We start from the raw sequence: 22,613 nt of genomic DNA, 5'->3' as shown, positions 1-22,613 counted from the left end.
GTGTATTTGTTGTCATATGTTGGCTGATTGTATATTTACATAGCAGGTGATTATCCATAACTCAGTGTTGGGATGTGATATTCCAACAGGTTTAGCAACGTACTTCTGTTTTCAGGAATGTGTGTGTCTGTATTCTTGTGCGCTTCTAAAAAAGAATACGGTAATACGTTTGGGACAAAATAGGAGGTGGGTGCAATTAAAAAGAAGTGGAATAAAGTTGTGCAATTAATCAAATACAATGTTCAATCTTTACATCGATTGAAATAAAGTATCCCTTTTGTTATTCGGACTAAAAAAAATGTGTCACAGGCATTGAAAATCTTCCCTGTCAGTATTTTGTGGATCAGAGGTAACTTAATCATGATGTCATATTTCCAATTCTGGCTGAGCATAACATACCATTCATAATGCCTGAAATATTCTGTGGTGACATGTGTCTGCAATGACACAAATTTGTTGAATCAGACAGTGGCCCAGAAATATACATCTTGTCCCAAAATGTAATGATGCACCAATGGTCTGAAGTCTTGTTTCAGAAACAAGCTTCACAAAAACAAATTAATTTGGAAACAGAACATGGATTTATTAACACCCATATTGTCACCCATTAAAATGGACACAACGTGTTGCTTATCATCATATTCATATGGTTCTGTAGTTCTGAGATGTTTTATTTGAAATTAAAAAAAAAAGAGTTCATGGAGGCTTCAGAATAAAGCATTGTCACTGTCAGTGATCAAACATTGGCTATGTGACAACAAAAACACCTATGTGCCAAACTTCGTGGTGTAATATTAAGTTAAATTTCAATTCAGTCTAATCCACCGCAAATTTTGGAAAGGAGAGACAATTGGTTCCTCGAGGAATCTGCAGAGAAAAAGTATTGACTCAGTGGAGAACAATTCTGATTTTGCAGAGAGCAAATACTGATTGCGGAGCCTGAAAGATGAGTTTCCACAGCATTGAAAAAAAAAACCAACCTAAAATGACCAGTTATAAAGCAAATTTATGTTGTAGTTAATATTAATGTTAGTAGACGTCTCTGTTATATGACGTCGTATTTATTGGACGTCCCCATGAAATGAAGACAATTAAAAATGTCTCCTCATTTCCCTGTAATAATTCCACCACCTCCCGCGTCGCGCCCCCACACGTTGCATCTTATTTCCTTCCATAAACACTGCCACGTGTCGTCAAGTTTTGTGTGTGGTACTCGACGTGCTTTGTGCGCGTACTTGTCACATCACAGATGCGGTCAGTTAACAGGACGCATTTGTTTTTGTCATGAGAACATAAAAAGACTGGATTTAACAAAAAAGATCAGAATTCAGAATTGTGCATCTCGCCCTGCAGTGTGAATGTAGCCGGTCTGACCGGGATGAAGACAAACGTGAATGTAATTTTCTGCCCTCATGGCCGCGGACTGCTTTCAATTCCGCAGAGAGCTTTGAAATGTGCGGAAAATTCCGCGGTCACGGAATCGCGGATTCCTGCGGGGACTCGACAATAGTCCAAAAAAACACAACCGAAACTAACTGGCATCTAATGGTTGTGGTATCAGTGCACTGGCATCCATGAATATAACGCTGCCAAACCATACAAGGGTATATTCTTATACAGAAGTCTACAGCAGTATGTCATTTTCAAATCATGTGTGTATTGCTTGTACTCTATATGAACAACAAAGACGATTTTAAAATACATTTTATAACATTAAATAGATTAAACAATCAGCATTTATCAAAATAAAAATATTAAAGAAAAAAATCTGATGTTTATACTGTTGTCATTCATATTTTTCATTTACAGTACTCTGGCCTAAACCCCACAAGCACATTTTAAAGTCTGAGGAAATCTCATGTGGTTGACTTTAGTCACATTGATAAATGATGCCAACCTTTGACGTTAGGGGGGTGGGGGGGAAATACAAGTATGTTTTTTTTTAACAATAACAAAACAGAAAATCCCTCGTCATTGGGGATTACGTTATGTATATGCAATAAAGTGAGGCGGTGATTAAACATTTATGGTATATGGTTTCACTGTCATAACAGCCCTCCAAGCGAATCTGTAACTGCAATGCGAGCCGCGACAAAAACGATCTTGAAACTCCTGATTGAAATGACACAATCCATTTTCCGATCCGCTTTATCCTCACAAGGGTCGCGGGGGGTGGTGGAGCCCATCCCAGCCGTCTTCAGGCAGTAGGCGGGGGACACCCTGAACCGGTTGCCTGCCAATCGCAGGGCACACACAGACGAACAACCATCCGCACTCATATTCACACCTAGAGACAATTTAAAGTGTTCAATCAGCCTGCTATGCATGCTTTTGCAATGTGGGAGGAAACCGGAGGACCTGGAGAAAACCCACGCAGGCACGGGGAGATCATGTAAACTCCACACAGGAAGGCTGGAGCCAGGATTAAACCCATGACCTCTGCACTGTGAGGTTGACACGCTAACCATTGGACCATCGAGCCGTCCCAGCTGTAAATTGCCATTTTAAATAATTTTCTTGACAAGTTGGAAAAATACACTTGGAATAGCGACGCCATAATTTATCGAATACCATGCACACACATTTTATATGCAGTCCAAAAATTGCCCTTCAAAAGCTGATTTTTCTTTGTACCGGTACTCATATTAGACACTCCCCTGATTTCCCCTGAAGTATTATCCACATCGTAATTTGTATAGATTTTTTTTTTTTTTTGGTGTGTGTTGAGGCAACATTGTTAACACTGGAGCCTTCGACCAGGCTGCCACCACCCCTGATATGACACACAAAGCCCTCTCGTGTGATCACATGTGATTTCCTAAAACCAAAGAATGGCAAAATGTCCTGAATAGGTGCCAGTGTTTACCAATTGGTGAGATTGTGGTGAAAAACTTGCTTTGGAAAATACTTGTTGCCTTTTTTGGAAACCAACTAGTATACAAAAGGTGGCATCAGCCAAGACATGTTTTTTTTGTTTTTAACTTATGGCTGTTTCCTTATTCCTAGCTGACCCGTTTTATATTATCCATTACGTATCACATTAGAATGAAAGTGCACATCTTTTCCACAACCTCGAGGTACTGGTAAACATCTATACAATGTAATGATTTTTTGGTAATTTTGCATGTACTCGTGTATAATAGGCTCACCATCGATTTTCAATGAATAAAACCGACTGCTGTCAGGCTGCTGAATAAAAAAATAAAATGATGTGGAAGACAATTGTAAATAGCACTGCGACCTTATCCATATCTGTATTTATATTGCACTTAATTGAACGGTGTTTGTTTTCTTTTCTTCTTTCTTCTTTCTACCCATTATCTTGCTGCTGTGGACTGTAAATTTCCCCATTGTGGGACAAATAAATCTTAATCTTAAAAACAAGAACGTGTTCTCGAAATTACGCCACTCAGATCCAATCTGTTGGAACAAGAGTAAGGGAATTTGTTGGTGATGCAGGGTCTTTGCAGTTTGGATCTCCTACATGCTCGTGATTGTTTTGCAAAGACAAGGCATAGAAAAGGGCAACTGTGTGGAAATTCATTAAATATTTAGAGAGTGGGTCTGCCTTTCTTAGTACTAATCTGACTCTCATCTCTCCTCCAGATGGGAGAATGTGACATCATTGCAGCTCCTCATACCACACAGCAAATTCTGTTGTCATAGTGCCCGTGGGTCTTTCAGCATGAATGTGCATTGACTCATGTCCAGTCAGGTGTTGTTTTCTAACTGTAACCAACTGTCATTGGATACTGATGAGGGTTACTCTCAGGGATTTTTCAAATCTTTTCCAAACATGTGGGAACTGTTTGTCCATACAATCCGTAACTAGTAATTTTGCTACCATGTTTTCACAACACTGCACAATTTGGGGTAATGGTTGAGAGTATCATTGAAGGTCAGGTGCTCTGTGAAAAAGGTTTTTGCAGGCATGAAACATTATATCAGCTTCTTTTCCACTGCGAGGACAGCTTGAAACACTCCTGCACTCACAGCGCTCATATTGACCAGATCTTAAATATTGTAGATGAAAAAGAAGAATAATCTGATTGCCCAAGTGATTTTTTTTCATTTTTTTAGCAAGAATGCAGCAGTTTTTCACTTCCTTAAATTATTTTTAAATCATTTTTATTTGATGGATGTGCACAAAATAGCCTTTAGGTTTTGACATAAATTACATAAACGTGAAAAGAATGAAAATGAAAATTGCAATGTTCATATTTATTCACCCCCTTTTTTATGAAGCCCCTAAAAAGCTCTGATCCAATTAAAAGTCAGATGCTTGAAGAGAAGAATCAAAGTGTTACGGTATACCTGCACACACGTGGACAAAATTGCTGGTACCCCTCTGTTAATGAAAGAACAACCCACAGTGCTCTGTGGGGTTGGGGGTTGTAATATCAGAGGTGCTTGTAATTGTGGCACGCATGATTTGATCTAAAATATGTTTTCTTAATGCGGGATTTCTGCCTACCTACCCACCCACCTACACCTGAATAAATACACTTAAATTAAAGATTGAATTTTCGTCCACACCCCCTTTTTTGGGGAGGGGGCTATATTATTTGGGGGCAAAAAAATAATTTATTAGAACCTTAAAAAACATCTTAACCAGGGGTGGCAATAATTATGGAGGTCAGTGTCGTACATCTCATCACCCTAAGAACAGTATCTCGCTAGTGACACTTGGAAGCATCATGCTGTGGAGATGTTTTTCAACAGCAGTCTCTGAGAAACTGCTTAGCCTTAGTCAAGGGAAATATGGTTGGTGTTAAATAAATACTGGTGATATTCGTCGGTAAAAGGTCCTAGTCTCAAAGTGATCGTCAGAGATGAATGAGCTCGAGAAAACTTGAGACACTTTTAGGAAAACCGCAGAGAAACTATTAATTTTCTCTCAAGACTTAATGTTGTCCTTAGTCATTATAACATTGTCTCAAAAGGTTTGAGTGTCCATTCGTGTACTATTAGAAATAATGCGTATTCACATGTAGAAGGCACTGGGCTTTCTCTTGTCGATAATGATGGGTCTACTGTGCTTATTTTTCGTTAGTTCTTTAAAAGTCCATTTTTTTTCTGTTGAATAACCATTCATCCACTTATTTACACCATCTCCAAGCCGACACATTTCAGGCCTCCCACAGACATGAGGTGCCTGTAGTACAATTAGCAACCCACAGCATTGGATAATAGTGTCCAGATACGCAGCATGGAGCGCGGCATGACTCCTACTTGTCCATATGCTGGCAAGAGCATATAGTGCGCTGCCGTTCCTTTGTAGGCATTACTGTTGTATGCCACAGCATGAACACTGTTGATTTAGAAAATGACAGTTCACTCAAGATGCGTATACACTTGCAAGAAAAATAATGTGCACCCGCTAGATTTACCTCAGCTTCTGCCTCAATTGTTGCTAAAATGTGATCTTATCTTCATCTAAGTTGCATCAAGAGCACTTTGCTTTTTTTACACACAAACAATTAAAGGGTTAAAGTACTCAAGTGCCGTGCCAAACTTACGGCGTAGGATTTATTTTATCTTTTTAACAAGGCCAGCTGTGTCTGTGAGGGTCTACGTGAGTGTCTGACTGAAGTGCTTCTACAACTTCAAAAGGGTAAATCCACGAAAAGTTTGCAATACTGTACTGTTGTAGGGCTGGGTACCAAAGTTGGCACTTCTTTTGGTACTGCCGAGTATTGATTCTTACAAAATCAAACGGTCCCATGTTTATGTAGCAAAGTGGCTCCGTTGGACTGAGCGAGAGTGGAAAGAGTTGGCAATTTTCCATGGTGCACGCACAAGGACATCATGATGTTACTCAGTTGCTGCTGTTTGCTTCTCTGACAACGTGTTTGTATGTGTTTTAGCCGAAGGTGTGCCGCAAGTATTTTACTTTGGACCCTGTGGGAAATACAATGCCATGGTTCTGGAGCTCTTGGGCCCAAGTCTGGAGGACTTATTTGACCTATGTGACAGGACCTTTTCATTGAAGACTGTCCTAATGATCGCAATTCAGTTGGTGAGTTGTTTCCAATCTCATATGCGCTTCAAAAAGGCACTTCAGTCTTTGGCCCTCGTCTTTCTGTTTTTACACTCTGACTGACATGTATCCTTTGTCTCCAGATATCTCGAATGGAGTATGTGCATTCTAAAAACCTCATCTATAGAGATGTAAAACCTGAAAATTTTCTCATTGGACGGCAAGGGAATAAAAAGGAGCACATTATCCACATTATTGACTTCGGCTTGGCCAAAGAATACATCGACCCCGAGACCAAAAAACACATTCCATACCGGGAGCATAAGAGCTTGACTGGCACTGCCCGCTACATGTCCATCAACACGCATTTAGGCAAAGGTACACAAGGCTATCCCAATTCTTGGCTTTATTTTGAAGTTCTCTCAAGCTGTGTTTCTCAATTGTTGTCTTCCTGGCACCCACATATTTGTGTTGTTGCGAAGTTGTGACCCACTTTTATCTAAGTTAAGAACAATAAAGCATGTCTTATTCAAAAATAGCCTCTGAAGATACATGTACGGCAAATAATTTCAAACACCTTCAAATGAATCTGACAATTCCACCAAAAGCATATTTCTTGCAATGATGCCTGCTAAGCAAAGGCTGAGCTGCACTGTAATTTTTACCGGGTAAACTAATGACTCGAGCACAAGTGAGTAACATTTCCTGTCACTTACCCAAATGTGTTCTATGTGGGAACTTTGTATGCCTCTGTATCGCCCGCACCCACTCCCCAAAAATATTCAAATACACTTTGTTTCCTAGAACTGTTTACTAGGTGACCGTAACCCACCAAAAATGGGTGCACAATCCACTTTTGGGTACTGAACCACCAGTTGAGAATCACTGCTGTAAAAGAGTTTGATGTCAGTTGGTTTGGCTCTTGAAAATTGTTCATCAGAGAAAGTTTTTAACTCTTGATTTAGAGCAAAGCCGAAGAGATGACCTGGAAGCCTTAGGTCACATGTTCATGTATTTCCTTCGTGGGAGTTTGCCGTGGCAAGGGCTCAAGGTAACATATAAAATAGTTTTTGTTTTGTTTTGTTTTTTCACATGTCCAATGGAATGTTTTTCAATCTACTCATCCAAAATGGCTTCAAAATGGGGCTGTAAATATCGGTCTCCAGAAAGAATATTAAGAGCTTCTTAGAATGCCTTTATAAGTAATTGTTTTGAAAATACAATGTCAGTATCCCAACTTGACCCAAATACTTTGTCATCTTATGAACAAAGAATTGAGATATACCAGTTCCTTTGAATCTGAATTTTTCATTGTATCCAAATTTTTGAGGGCAATTCTATGCTTCATAAAGCATGAACGATTTATAGAAGGCCTTGGTGTGAGGCCCATAACTGTGTGAATGCTTGGAGGAGAATGGTATGAAGAACAAATGACCCCTGACCCAATCCCATGTAGCACCTTGGAGGTAAACTTGAATAGAAATGAAATAAAAAATACAAAAAACGAATTCCCGAAAATTCCCAGAGACAAAAGAGCTGTTATATTTAGGCGTGTCGGTATGCATACATTTGGGTGACCATCCAAACATTGTTACCCTGTGGTAGTCCATACAACTGCTTCATGTCATGAGCTCGATATGTGTTGGATCTCCCGCAGGCTGACACACTGAAAGAGCGATACCAAAAGATTGGAGACACTAAACGAAACACTCCCATCGAGGTCCTGTGTGAGAACTTTCCAGGTATTTTGCTGAATTTACCAGTGTAATGCTAATCCACAGAGCCGTTAATCATTCATTTATCAAACATATTTGGCAGTTGTGGAAATAATATGGATAAAGATGATAGAATTTATAGGTCACCACAAGCACCGCGGCATGTTGTATACCTGTCTTAATTCACAACTTGTGATGTTGTTTCATTCAGAGGAGATGGCCACCTACCTGCGATATGTAAGACGGCTAGACTTCTTTGAAAAGCCAGACTATGAATATTTGAGGACTTTATTCACTGAATTGTTTGAGCGCAAAGGATACACCTTCGACTACACGTACGACTGGGTTGGCAGGCAGATTGTAAGTAACACATGTCAAATGTGAACTGGAATATCACATCCGATGCATGTTTAGGACTTCTCGCTTCCCTTTAGCCCACACCAGTGGGATCTGTCCATATAGACTCTGGGGCATCTGCAGTCACGAGAGAGAGCCATCCCCACAGAGACCGGACCTCCGCACACCCACCAATAAGAAATCAGGTATGGAAGCTTTTGTATTTGGGACGATACGCGTTTAGCTTGGTGCACTCAAGTGCACATATGGCTACAGCAATTTCTATTCAGAAAATAGAAAGGTACGCTAAAATGTTAATTTGATGGGAATTAATATTGAGAGAGAAACAAACCTAACTACTAATAAGAAACGTGTCCACCAGCGGGTTCAGGGATTGCTGCCATGACAGGCACCAACCACCTGACTGCCACAGCTCCAATAGCCCACCTCAACAATGGAGGCGCGGAACATGGTCCACTTGGACTCACTGTCTGTCCCCCGGTCCCCCCCTGGGATATTCGGTGTAGTTCAGCCGGAGGTGGGAATTGAAACTCTTTTCTGACAGGAGATTCTACCAGACGTTCGCAGCGAACCCTTACAATACATTTGGGTCTGCGAGGTTTCCCCCCACCATCAGAGCCACCACACCACCAGATCAATTTATAGCTCTGCCACTTTCTTCACCCGAGTGTGCAAAACATTCAGCCACAAATCCCATTACACAACCATGAAGTCGAGCATCGAACTATGGCTCCGGGTGTCCTGGTGTCCAAGTGCACATATGGACATGTTAGAACATGGTGTTCATTATGGACAATCTATGACGAGCACAGAAGTCCAATAACAGAAAACCACTTGGGCTCCGATCGGGTGTGTGTGTGTGTGTGTGTGTGTGGGGGGGGGTCCTCCCAGCCACACCCTTCCAGGTCTCACCGTCATTTCCCACATGAGCATTGTAGTCCTCCAACAGAACTAGGGAGTCCCCACACCTGACTCCAGAGGGGGGCCCCGGCAACTCTCATCCGGGCATGGGAGAATGTTTTATTCATCATAGGGGTCTTTTGAGCCTTGCCTTTGTTTGGTCCCTCACCTTGGACCTAAGCTCCAGACAACTTAGCTCCTAGGATCATTGGGACACACAAACCCCTCCACCGTGGTAAGGCGATGGCTCATGGATCGGAAGCTGTTGAATAGCTCAGTTCAAGCCAGTGTAATTAGGTACGGTATGTTTTTTTTTAAACACTTTCCACATGATGTGACAGTAGTATAGTTTAAAAGTAGCGTACAATTTGAGTGGTGTGGAAGATTGAAACTGATTAGACAGCTGTCAAATGTTGAAATCAGTTCTCACTGAGTTGACCACGCTGCCATTGTATTTATTTTGATTACAAAATGTCTTCATAAACAATTAGGTTTTGTTTTCTGAAACACAGTAGATGGTTGATCATTGGTTCAGCAAGATTTTATTTTATTTTTTGCTGAAGCAGAAGGCAGTTTTTGACCATTTGTTTGGTCTCTGGCACATTTGTTTCAGTTCTCTGGCTGGTTATTAATCTTGCTTGGTTTGATTTGACTATTATTTTGTTGTTTTGGTTGTTCTCCGATTTCCATGGTGCTTGCATGAACCTAGCCTGGCACACTTGAATACCCATCTTTCCTAATGCAACTGTTCCATCATCCCTCCCTCTCTCATTGCTCCCCCAAACCTACTTCTCCCCCGTCACTCGGCGTCCCCAACTCCTGAGCAGACAGCAGTCTCTGATCGACGAGGAGCATGGGAGGTGCAGCCCTCTCGCCAAGCAAACTCCTCCTACCTGACCTCTCACCTAGCAGCGGACAGGCACGGGGGCTCAGTGCAGGTATACACCCCTCACCTGATCAGCCCGTCACCCGATCCAAGTCTGATGCCTCAGATCTGTCTTATAGCACCTTGGTGGCATTGTCTCAAATGCACAGGTGGCCTCTCAACAAGAAGCACCTAAAACCTTCTTATATTAGCCTTGATAATTGATGAGAATTTTAATAATTGTGAACCAAAGTATAATGAAAATGCTTTTGCTTTCGTGCATCATTTTTCATCATTGTCATAGAAGAAACTGGTTTACAGTAGGACAGTTTCACAGATTAATTTCTCTCCATAAACTGAGAAAAGGAAATTACTCGTCGAAATTGATCACAGATGATGCGGTCTTACACACGCCGTGGTCTTGTCATTCGAAATGTTCTAATGCATAGTGTGTCCCATTTGGTCAATGAGGTGTATGAGACAGATCTATTGTCATGTCCTCCCAAACTTGTGTGCCTCTGGTTGGTGAATGCCCCCCCCCTCCCTCCACACCACCATATGCATGTCATCATGGTGCCTGGCCCCACGGACAGTGATGATGCCACGTAGCAGCAGATTTTATTTTTAGGTCTTACTGTACTCGTCATGACATCTTTGCATACCTCGTGAAAACACGAAGCTTCTTGCATGGCAGGATGACCCGAATTAGTGCTTACTGTACTTCTGAAATACAGTAGGAAATTGAAGCTGGATTACACTCCATTCCAGGATGTTGGTCGACCTCCGATTTGTACAGCTTTCCAAAAAAAAAATTCGATCAGAAACTGTGAAAAATAATTGCAGGGTCAAACTGTTGTCATCTTAATGTTAACATTTAAACCATAATGACGATACAAATGCAAAACAAGCTGAAATACATAAGGCAATGTTTAAGCACAACTATTAACAAGGAAGAAGTAAAAGTCATTGCAATAATTCACCTCACACACAAAATATTTTTTTAATACAGAAGTATAAAAATAAGAACCTTGAATTTGATGTATAATGCTCGGACGCCGCAACAGTTAAACGTGACTTGATTTTGTGGAGCGGATATTCTTTCGTCCATTCTTTTCTGAACACCTCATGTCCACGTGGGTTCTTCTTTTGAAACAATGACAGTACAAGCTAGAAAAAGCCAAATAAAAAGCAAAACATGAAGAGGTTTAATGGTCACAAAACGGATCTCGATTCAGGGATGCTAACGTCTTTTCGGATGTCACAATTGAATACTGTTCGACATAGATTTTTGAGGAACTTCTTTCTTTATGTTGATCATTTACTACGTAGTCTGTTGAATTTCAAATTGGGCCTGAATTATTAAAAGTTTGCACGTGCAAAAACAGCCACCAAGTTGATTGCTCACGCAAACAGATCTCAATGCTGATCGAGGAACCATGACCAGGATCGTGCTCGCTAAATGCACTGATAGAGGCCATGCAGTTCATTTTGTGCATTGGTAGCGTATATGCAAATAGATGAATTCAGCACATGTATTGTGATTTATCAGACCTGAGATGAAATACAATGGGTGATTTTGCGTCTTTAGTGCAGCAGTTTCTCGGGCGTACTCTCCCATGTTTTAACTGTGCGCGCGTGCGTGCGTGTGTACATTCTAAAATCGGCAAATAAAAATGAATCACGTGAAATCGGGACTTTGAAATATGAACGTTATAGGAGTGGAAACGTAAACGGGTACCTTCAAGAGGTTCGACTGTACAGAATGCATACAAAACAGTACAAATTTACTCAAGTGTGTTTGTGACTTTTTTTTTTTATAACAGGAAAAACAAAGAATTCAAAATACCCATCAGTGCCATACAACATTATGAATGCTGTATGTGTTCAGCCACCTAGTGAGGCATACTGTTCTGACTTGATTTTTTTTTTGTCATGAATTGAACCATTTCTGAAACAGTGTAACTTTCAGTTAATCTGCATAATCCCACCCAGTAATGCAGTGCGCCTTTTGTTTTATTGATGTGCGGTTTGCTCTTTGCTACTGTGAGACTGACCCTTGTGCAAAGCAGTGCGGTCGCAATGTTGCATTGTCTTCGCCCGCTGAAATCACCGCTGGGTTCACGCTGATGCGGGCGAACATGTTAGCTTGTACTTGTGCGGTCGAGAGCACAAGCGGAAAGATGTGATGTGAAGATGTGTGTGTCTGTGTGTGCCACAGGTGGTCAGCTCAACCAACGGGGAGCTGAATGCCGACGATCCGCTGGCAGCTCATTCCAATGCGCCGATCACCGCCCAGGCAGAGGTGGAAGTGGTCGACGAGGCCAAGTATGTGTCATGCAGCCGCACCGCTTCTCTTCCTTGTCCTTATGCTGCCTCCTCTCTTTCTTGCTCTTCCTCTCCACCTCGTTTTGCTTTGCTCTCGCTGCCTTTTGCCATGCCGTGGAACTGTTGACACCCTTCATCTTGAGCCAACCGCTTGTATCTTGTTTAACTGTGTGGCTTGCTCATCTTTGACTATTTGTCCATCAGATTTTCATGTGATTCTACTCCCCCCACCCCCCCTCCCAAACATAACACACTTATCGTGTGAAGTCTGAGGTGTTCATTTTCAGCTTTGAACACTCCCCCCAATGTTTTGCGCTTCTTGCCTCAATGGTGCTACTTCCTTACATATGAGAACCGTTGTGCTTGTTAGGTGGAACATCTGACTGAAAGGGAATGACTGCTTATTTATTCAAGTCGAAATGCAGATATTAATGTCACCCTGACTCAACTTATGAAGAACGACGTTTGTTAATATAAAATACATCTGGCAAGTATTCACGGCGCTCCACCTTTTTTGACATTCAACAGTCTCATTCCAAAATACTGGGAATTCAGTTTTTCCCCATCATAATTCTTCACGCAACATACTTCAACACTTCATAACAACAATATGGGAAAACAAGTGTTTTTTTGGGGGGGGGGGGTGGAATTGAAAAGAAATCGCAAGTATTCACAGCCTTAGCCGTGTATCCCTCAGTTGGGCTCAAGTGCATCGTGTTATGAGGTTCCTACAGCCTTACTGGAGTCCACCTCTGGTAAATTCACTTGATTGGACATGATTTGGAAAGGCCCACACCTCTCTATAAGCTCCCACAGATGATGGTGCATGTTAGAACACGAACCAAGCATGAAGTCAAAGGAGTTGTCCGTCGACAGCCAAGACAGGATTGTCTCGAAGCACAAATCTGGAAAGGGTACAGAAAAAAATATATATATACAAAGCAGCATCATGAAGTTGAGATGATTTTTCACCGCTAGGACCTGGGAAACGAGTCTGAATAGAGGGCAATGTACAGACATCCTTTTTCACATTGTCATTATCGGGCGTTGTTTGTAGAAATTTGAGGAGGAAAAATAATTGATTTCATTTTGGGATGAGGCTGTTACATAAGAAAATGTGGAAAAAGTGAAATGCTGTGACAATTTTCCAAGCGCGCTGTCTCATATCTTCCAATCTGCTCCAAGAGACACCTCTTGGTGGGGCTTCGGTGAACTGCACTGTAAAAAGATAACGTAGCACGTACACATCTTCCTTCAGCACTGGGGCTCAAAATACCAAAATGACTTCTAATATCAACTTCTAAAATAAATTGGGCGACCTTCATTTCAGTAAATTACATATAACGGTGGCATCCCTTCCCTACTGGATATCAAAAGATTCAACAGAAGATGATTTACTTTCTATGAATCGCACTCATTTGCACTCGTTTCTATTTTTGTGTAATGATGAGCCGCCCTCCAGTGGTGTCCATTCACTCGCTTGTTTGATATGATGATTGGCGTCGTGGCTGGCAGGTACTTTGATGGCTCCGACAGGACTCATGCTGCTGCCAGCTAATTAACAGTGAATCGCAGTGAAATGGCGCTGCACATAAATTTCGACACTCCTGGAAGATGTTGTGCAGTAGATCTACAGAACAGAGCACCAGATTTTAGAAGATACCACATGACCTAACGCGAATACAAAATCATGCGCAATATGCTTGGCGATTCGTTTCTGACGGGTAAAATACTGGACATCAGCACCCCCATCAATACTGACATGACAGAAATTCTGTGGCTTTCTGAATCTGATGAAATGGGACCGTTTTTGTGTACGAGTAATTTCTGTTGTAGAGGAGGAAAAAGAAAAATTTTTACTGTTGAGTTTCATCCACAAGTCTCACACAGTAGTGGCGTGGCAGTATTTTCCACCGTGGCTTTTTTGGCGATTTCCTTACATGATGCAGTGAATCAGACCTCATGGTCAATAATCGAGCCATTTTTAACATTGCGCACATAGCCTTGGCATTCCACCCAAATGTACCGTGATGGGGGAGTGGAAGTGCTTGGTAAAAGTGGAAAGGACACAATGAGATGATTATGTTATCACAGGAGTGGTCCAAAAGCATTTTCAGGAAGCATTTCACTTTTTCCTGATGGATTCAAGACTCGATAGCGGAAGCTGAATTCATGCAGATGCAGTGAGAAGTCACTGACTTCTCTCGACCTCCATCTCAGATTTGAAATGTTTGACCCGTCTTGTGTTTCCACCACACGGTGTGTAGGAGGCGTGGCGATAGCCGCGTCACCGACATAACATGTGTGACATCATGGCAGCACGCCGCAGTGTTACCTGCCAGTAAAATTCAAATCGACGTCACCGACATAACATGTGTGACATCATGGCAGCATGCAAGATGAGGAGCCGCGTGTGTGGGTGAAGGCGTTTGTCCTCTTCTCGTTTTGTCGTTCACATAAATCCGGTGGATGCTGAATCCAATGCTGTAATGTGAACTTCCAGAGATTCTGTAACCAATCCAGAACTAGCAAGTGGTCTAGTTCCTTGTCGTACCCCCCACCCACCCCCTGCCCACTGTGCGTGTCTGTTCATGTCCGTGCGTGTGTGTGTTTTGCACGCGCTCTGTCCTCATCATCTTGTTCTTGCTGTATTAATCTTTCTTTCCTTTGTCTTTACACTCTTTGTTCTCTCTTCTGTAGCTGCGTGAAAATGCTCAACCTGTGGTGAGTCCCTCTCTGCTCGTCCACCTCAGCCTCATGGGACAGGGAGTGGATCAGCCTAGGCTGGGCACAACCCACTCGTTGGGTTTTGAATCTTAACTGAACTGATTGGAGCACCTTGACATGTGGCCTATGGCGTATTAAACGCGAGGAGTGGCGACTTGAAACGCGTCAGAAGACGTGGTCCTTTTTGTTTGGCTCCAGGGTAAAGGAGTTAGCGTATTTTCCGCACTATAAGGCGCTTCAGATTATAAAACGCACCTTCAATGAATGGCCTATTTCAAAACAGTTTTCAAATACATAGGTTGCGCCGCATTGTAAGGCGCATAGAATAGAAGCTTCAATAGTAGCTGCGGTTGCACTTTGCATCCACTAGATGGTGCTACGCTGAAGGGAATACAACACAATTCAATGCAGCTTTCTTTATGTAGAGCCTTCACAACCACTGCAGCTGTAACAAAGCCATGAGAACTGGTAACAAACACGGACATGAAACGTATAAATACAAATGTCATAACAAAACAAATGAACGAAAAGTTATGAAGACAATTAATTAAACAAAAAGGCACACAAACCTTGTGGGCTCACATCCACAAGGGGCTGAATATCCTTAGAAGTCTTGCTTGTCTCCTTCTTCCTTCGTCTAGTCAGTAGTTAACTATGCTTGTCATATTACCTTCATTTTATTATTGCTGCGCAGAGCTCACAAAGTAGTTGTCTGAGTGTCGGGCAGAACCCTTTTAGGTTGTAATTGGTTCCTACAAATAATCACCACTAGATGGCACAGGAACACTAACAGGGAAACAACTCAATGGGGACGAGAAAGACAATTAGTCTCTTTTTATTAGGCGCATCGGATTATCGGGCGCACTGTCGGCTTTTGAGAAAATTGAACACTTTTAGGTGCGCTTTATAGTGCGGAAAATACGGTCAGCCTTTTGGAACGTGAGCATTACAACGAGAGGACCTAGCCATGTCATAATCTACAACTTTGTTGTCTCTGTGTTTATTTATTGAACCACTGGCTCATCGTGTCTTGGCTCTTTGTGTGCACTCCTCTACATTCTTTCCCTTGGACACTCTTTTTTTTCCCCCCCTTTGAGTTGTTAAAATAATATATTTAGAAGTTATTTTGACGCAAACGAGCCAAAGTAATTTTCAGCATACACTGTGGATCATTAAATTGGAAATATGCAGCAGTAATAAGCTCCTCCTTGGCGGCTATATCAGTCTGTCTTGTCGTTCATCGCAAATGTGGTTGATTGCTTTGTAGTCGGGCTTCTGTGCTACTTATACACCAAACGGATACAAGCAATGCCGTATTGTGCCTTGCCTTGCGTACTGGGAAATAGTCATCCTGGAGCAGAAAAAAAAGGGCCTTCCCTCAATTGTTGGCACAAATCTGGAAGCCAGCTAAACTCAAATTAGGACGTGAGATTCAGGGGGGATATGAAAGGGTCATGCCGAACACCAGATTGATGGCTAAAGAGTTTTCTTTTGTCCATATACTGAACCAGTATAAGCGCTGCCGTTGTTGCATCATTTGCCTAACTGTTAGTTGAATGTGTGTGTTTCTGTCCGCAGGTGCTGCTGCTTCTTCAAGCGAAAACGGAAGAAGAACACACCGCGACACAAATGATGGTCAACGGGCAGTTCAGTTGATTGTGCTGTCAGAAATCAGTGAGGTTCCATTCAAGCGCAGGGAAAGGAGAGCCCACCATGGCGCCGTTTTCTGAAAGGACCAGCGAAATGTTTTTGGCACACTTTGCTCATTTGCTGGGAATCTTTTTTTTTTTTCCCCACCTCCTCATCCAGGATTTGCGGGATAACATTGTGTTGAAACTTTTGCAAAGCGTAATTTTGCTCCAGGTGCATTTTTCTCCTTTCTGCATCTTGTTTTTTTTTTCTTCCTCCTCCTGTCATTTATGATTGATCGTTTGACTCGCTGAATCATATTTCATTTCCCCGTCGCTAACTCTTTTTGATGAAAAATCCCATTGTGGGTATTCCTGACGTGGGACTGAATGTAAAGCATGACACATGAGGAGCCAAGAGCATAAACCGCTTGCATTAGCTCCTGCACTTTCTGCCTCCAAATAGGTGAGCCGTGGGACCGGAGAGCACAGGACACCATACACGCGCGCACACACACGCACACACCCCTCCTGCACTGTGCTCTCAGAGGAGGATCTCTGCTCCGGCTCCGAGGTCAAGTGCCCCTCTCGACACACTACAACCCTCCAGACTCTTGCCCTGTTTTGTGAACACTCGGAGTTGGGCTGAAAAGAAGAAACTATTTATGATATTTATCTCTTGGTTGCCACCAGTTTTCTTACTAATTCTCCCAACATACACGCTGAATGTATGAACCGAAAAGTAAGTGAATTCGGAGCATTTATGTAGTTCGTCCTGTGCATGGGAAGGAAAGAGCGCAACGTTTCAAGGCGAGACCAAAACTAAGGTGGAGAGGCCGTGTGATGTTCTTGAGATGGGATGTGATGGACTCTGCACCAGTAGTTGCTTTAGAGCTCCTCAACACTACTGTTCTCTGCCTTAACCCCAAACAACCACCTCACTTGACTGGTGTAAAAAAAAAAAAATAAATAGCATCCTGATCTGATCGTTGTTATATTTGCAGCAGTTTGAGGGGTTAAGTGATTTATAAAAAAAAAAAAAAAAAAGCCCATAGTTGTGGACTGTGAATGACTGATGGATTCCAGCCTGACATCCCCCAGCCCCCAGACACTGCAAAGCAATGCTCGATGATCCCGACTGTTGTCAACCTGGAGAGAGATTGTATCCGCACCATTTGTGTTTTGACGTCACGTCGCGGAGGGCTGCCTTGAAACAAATATCCTCAGTACGTCACCTTGCCTTTCCTCCTAACGCAGCTTTTATTTTTAATTTTTTTTTTTAGTTCATGTCTTGCTAATGTGAACATATTTTTTTCCAATGCAATTGTCTGTTCAATCCAAATAGCCATGGCTTTATGAGTAAGGTAAAGGTAGCAACATGTGAAAAAAAAAAAAAAAAAAAAGCTTGAGATCATGACTGCACTACTTACATTTGTTTGTTCCTCCTTTGCTCATTCTCCAATCATGTCATGTTAGGCATTCAACGTGTGCCAGGCGGGGAACACGCGTTTGTCACCCCTCATTTTTTGTGTGTGTGTGTACGCCATGTCCCGCCCCCATCCCCCTCCCCCACTGCATGTACACAAGAATCCACTCTCACTGGAGGCCTGGGTGCGGTGTTAAGTGGACCTGCATTTGCGTATTATTTGAAGACAAAGGTTGCAGATGTCCCCCATCTCACCGAATCCATATGCTTGTGGCGTGTATTTACACTGTATAGCTGTTGGTTTGTTCTTAGGCCTCGCCACTCACGTAAGGCCCAAGTTGTGTTATTGAAAGTACTTGAATATGAGCATCTGCAGGACCTTTTCTGATAGTTGAAGTCATCGTTGTCATAGTGACTGAGGGGAATCGGTGGGCGATGGAGCTGTTTGAATGACGGGTATGGCTTCCCTTTGGGACGTGATGGTGCCCGTTGACTGCTGGGGAGGCGGTGATGTCGGTCAGACTGGGAGCAGGTCAACATGAAATGTTCAGCTGGAAGCCTTTTTGACCTCTGACTCCAATAGTGGCGGCAGGCGGGCAGGGCCTTGTCCTTTTGGCTCCCTGAGAAAAGGTGAACCTGTTCCTGATATTGAGGTGCTGAAGCCAAACTAAATAGCCTTTCATGTTTTGTTTCGTGTTTCCCCTGGATTCGCCTTGTGCCATTCCTGAGACTACTATGACTGCCTTTGATCTGTGCCAGGAGAGTGGAATGATTTTGTTCATTTTTTGTTTTCCCACCTGGTTCCATCTTGTGTCCTTGGTATTAAAATGTGTCCACCGCCATTAAAAAAAAAAAAAAATCACAGTGCATGGTGGCTGAATTCAGTTACCGGGAAGTGTTGGAAGAGAGTGAGGAAAAGTGTAGTCACAGCTCCAGGAGTGAGATTTCTTTGCTCCTGCCTCTTCCTTTCAGGGTGTCGCAGCACTTGACAGCCTTTTATTTCCTTTGCATTTGTGGGCCTCCTGCAGTGCGACGGTATGATTAGTATGTGCATGGCTTATCTCGGGAAGACAGCGCTCCGTCTCCCGTGGACCACGTCTATTGTCGGCTCTGTGAGACGTTATGGCTTCCGGTTCATGAACATGAAAAAAAGACATTCCATTTTCTTTCCAGCAAATTTTAGAGCTCATCCGGTTTTGTTGCGTCAAGCTTGTGGTTGTGTGTGACATCCAGAGCTTTGGAGTCAAAGACGCATAAAACAAAGCTAAGGACAGTTCAAGTGGTTATGGAAGGCTTCATACCTTTTGGGTTCTCTGGCACTTTTCCTCATTGCTGTACTGTAGAATTGTCTTGGACTTACTGTATTTTTTTTCTCTGAAGAAGAGGGTGACCTTTACTGCAATGTTGTGACGCTTATTTGAGAATTGTAAATTGTACAGACTTTGCAATGGTAGTCTTGGTTCTTTCTATTGGGATTCCATATAAAAACTGTTTGATTATTTACCCCACCCCCCGCCTTCCAAACTGTGGAAAATGTAGTTGTACAGCTCCAAGAGTTTATTTTCCCCTCGACACAATTTTCCCACCAGATCTATGATTACGAGAAATCTTAAAACTGTAAATAAGTATTATTGTGTTGAAATATGAATGTCACTTCAAAAATGTACTTTGAGTTGGTCAAGGGCTTCAACAGTGAAGGACCCAAGTTTCCTATTTTTAGTCGTTCTGATTTTTAATTTGATGAAAACGTTTCCAAACTGCCCTCCCCACGCCTTTTTTTTAATATGAATTGCTTGTTCTTCCCCTCCTTGGATTCATGTTCGATTTGTTTCACATGAAAAATCACTTTTTATTCCCTCCACGCCTAAAGGGAAATCCAGTTTGCACCCTTTTTTATGTCAAATAAAAGATTTCGCCACCTTTTGCTTTTAGCTATTGTTTTGGTTTGTACTAGTACATTATACATCAGCTTTTACAATGCTTCTGAATTGACAAACTTCTGTTTCAACGTATCTCGAAGTATTGTCCATTACATATTAAAGTAAATGAATTGTTCAGGGTGATGATTTTCGACTATGTGGGAACAAACCTTTGTTCCCTGAGCTCGAATAAGGGGCTTCTTCGTGATTTATTATGCTATGAGATAAGAGAGAATATTAAATCATTGAGTAAATAGAACAAATCTGATTATCATCATCACTTGCTTTTATACTTTTTCTTAAAATTTTTGGAAGGAGGCTTTGTGTGAAAACAGTATTTGTAAAGGATCACCATTTTCCCCCCCAAACCACTGAGTACATATAGCAACTTTAAAATATCAATACGCCTATGTTTTTCAAGTCCTTAGGACATTGTGCGGTGACTGTATCATTTGCGTGAAGATATAATTTCCCAAACAATGAAAATCCATATTTTAGTTATGAACATATTATACTGCACATTAGTCTGTGCTAAGCCAGTTACATTTTTAAATGATCTTTTTTTTTTCAATGAAATATACCAAAGCATACAATTCTAAATAACTGATATGTCAGTGTTCACGTTCATTTTTTTCGAAATAGCCGCATGGTGACGTTTGCTATTATCGCCTCTGACCGCAAGGCGGCAGTGTTTTCAGCGTGTGGTTTTGGTGCGTTTTGTAACTTCCGGTTCAAAGTTGAGTACGCCCTCTTTAACCGGCCTGAATCAACATGGTGGGTATTATCTACGCTGGGAACGAACAACCTGTAACAATCGTTCTCCATCAGCACCTTCAAAGTGCGCAGTCAACAGTAAAAAACGGTGTTTCTCACGCAAATTAACCAATAATTCCTCTTGATATGACATTTTTGGTGTACTGCAGACAGCGATGGAGAAGGAATACAATACACATATGACTGGACTCAGAGGGTATCCGTTTAGTCGCTGCCTGTAGCAAAAAAAAAACCCATCTCATTTGTGCAAACACCGAGTTGGGTGCAGTAGAGTTTATATTAGTAAGGCAGCCAAAATTTGGCCATGGAGAAGGAACTGCCCACACTGTGTGCTTGTGGCTGCGTTTACCTGTCATAGCCAGTGACGAGGCTTTGTATTGTATTTTGGGTGTCATCAGGGACGAGTCAGGACGAAGACAGTCAAGAAGGCCGCCAGGGTCATCATCGAGAAGTACTACACGCGCCTGGGCAACGACTTCCACACCAACAAGCGGTTGTGTGAGGAGATCGCCATCATCCCCAGCAAACCTCTTCGCAACAAAATCGCAGGGTGAGTTTGAAGTCTGCGCCTCTCTGGGAGCAAACAGTCAATTGATGGGAGGGAATTGTGCGAGGACTCGTCAGGCTCTCGAGAGGAGAACAGCATTGCTTTTTTTCCCTCCTGATTTTAACTGTCGAGATACGCAAGGAAGAAAGACTAAACGGTTAGCAAAATTAAAATGTCTCCAAAATACTACGCATGAAATGATATTGATGGGCTGAAGACAACTGTCCTTAGCCTTCGTAATGCGTCAAGCAGCATCATGAAATAGTAGCTGCCAAAGAAGAACATGTATTAACATGTATTTGGGACGATTAAAAGTTTGTGTAAGTCCCTGCTTGTGACAACCCCCTGGTGCACAATCCAACACAAGAACTTGGTCCAAAAAAATAGTAGCACTCTGTATCATAATTACGTCAAATCCAGCTCTTCTATTGATTCTCATCAGACTTTGTTTGCTATTTAATGGGGCACAACATATTTAATATGAAGTGTTTCGTCCACTCAGCTAGTTGTTTGTGTCGTAGTTACGTGACACACTTGATGAAGCGCATCCAGCGCGGTCCAGTGAGGGGCATCTCCATCAAGCTTCAGGAGGAGGAGAGGGAGAGGAGGGACAACTATGTGCCCGAGGTCCAACTTTTAAGCTTTATTCATTCATATGTATCATCATCTGGAATGCTGAGTAGCATGAGTCACGTGTGTATCCTCCTCCAGATCTCAGCTTTGGACCAGGAGATCATTGAGGTGGACCCCGAGACCAAAGACATGCTCAAGCTGCTTGTAAGTGCACACGCACACAGCCCTACTGAGTTGAATTCGAAGAAGTGACTTTCTAATGTTCACATGTTGCGTCGTCTTTGTTGCAGGATTTTGGTAACATCTCCAAGCTTCAAGTGACTCAGCCCGTTATTGGCATGAACTTCAAAACTCCACGAGGACTGTAGAGCCTTCATACTCCTTTTGCTAATAAAGACATGTCATTGCTGGGTGACAATCAACCATGGTTCTTTTCTATATAATTGTGCAGAGCTGCTAACTATGATCTAGCATCTGAACAGAAGAAACTCACACACACACACACCCGCGCGCACACACATATATATATATATATATATATATATATATATATATAAACACATATATCTCAGAGGCGATTGCTCTAAGACTGCAAGGGAAGCTCAGCTTCCCCTAAAATGTCCAAAAAAAAGTGATCAAATATATGTGTGTACGTGTCATTGACTAAATATGCGCTACAACGCGCTCAACTTTTTTTCGGAATCGGCGTCTTATGACTGGTTACGACGCGACTCTCTTCTCATTCATTACCACAGCTTCACTGTGCTTAAAACTGTGGACGCTGAGCGTCGACTGCGCGGACGCTGGGCGTCTATAGAGAGTTCAGGGTGGGTTGTCCCAATGCATTGAAAAGACCATGCATCAGGTGTTTTTTGCC

General features: G+C 42.3%; 2 protein-coding genes across 5 annotated transcripts in view; both read left to right on the top strand.

The window, feature by feature from the left end:
• Nucleotides 1-19,854, top strand: part of csnk1g1 (casein kinase 1, gamma 1) — a 31,138-nt gene extending 11,284 nt beyond the window's left edge. The window contains exons 5-14 of one of the 4 annotated variants that reach the window (XM_019886804.1): nt 5,868-6,019; nt 6,124-6,358; nt 6,946-7,031; nt 7,638-7,722; nt 7,907-8,055; nt 8,130-8,237; nt 9,780-9,890; nt 12,036-12,142; nt 14,843-14,866; nt 16,448-19,854. In XM_019886804.1, the coding sequence (XP_019742363.1) occupies nt 5,868-6,019; nt 6,124-6,358; nt 6,946-7,031; nt 7,638-7,722; nt 7,907-8,055; nt 8,130-8,237; nt 9,780-9,890; nt 12,036-12,142; nt 14,843-14,866; nt 16,448-16,502 (1,112 nt within the window). In that variant the 3' untranslated portion in view covers nt 16,503-19,854. The remainder of the gene's footprint in view (nt 1-5,867; nt 6,020-6,123; nt 6,359-6,945; nt 7,032-7,637; nt 7,723-7,906; nt 8,056-8,129; nt 8,238-9,779; nt 9,891-12,035; nt 12,143-14,842; nt 14,867-16,447) is intronic. The other 3 variants (XM_019886806.1, XM_019886805.1, XM_019886807.1) reach the window with 3 other exon arrangements.
• Nucleotides 19,855-20,554: 700 nt separating this feature from the next.
• On the top strand, nt 20,555-22,163 carry rps17 (ribosomal protein S17). The gene is made up of 5 exons (XM_019886808.1): nt 20,555-20,616; nt 21,015-21,166; nt 21,685-21,790; nt 21,875-21,940; nt 22,027-22,163. Exons 1-5 carry the CDS (start codon nt 20,614-20,616, stop codon nt 22,102-22,104), a joined length of 405 nt encoding a protein of 134 aa, XP_019742367.1. The 5' UTR covers nt 20,555-20,613; the 3' UTR covers nt 22,105-22,163.
• Nucleotides 22,164-22,613: the final 450 nt, after the last annotated feature.

This window comes from Hippocampus comes, unplaced genomic scaffold (genome assembly GCF_001891065.2).
Source record: "Hippocampus comes isolate QL1 unplaced genomic scaffold, H_comes_QL1_v1.1 scaffold261, whole genome shotgun sequence".
Classification (NCBI taxonomy): Eukaryota; Metazoa; Chordata; class Actinopteri; order Syngnathiformes; family Syngnathidae; genus Hippocampus; species Hippocampus comes.
The sequence above is the reverse complement of the archived record's forward strand: the minus strand, read 5'-3'. Positions and strand labels throughout refer to the sequence as shown.

Bases quoted from the DNA above. Each gene is read 5' to 3' on its own strand.
- rps17 (XM_019886808.1), top strand. The intron at 21,167-21,684 runs GTGAGTTTGAAG...TTTGTGTCGTAG, and splicing joins CTTCGCAACAAAATCGCAGG to TTACGTGACACACTTGATGA. The intron at 21,941-22,026 runs GTAAGTGCACAC...TCTTTGTTGCAG, and splicing joins AAGACATGCTCAAGCTGCTT to GATTTTGGTAACATCTCCAA.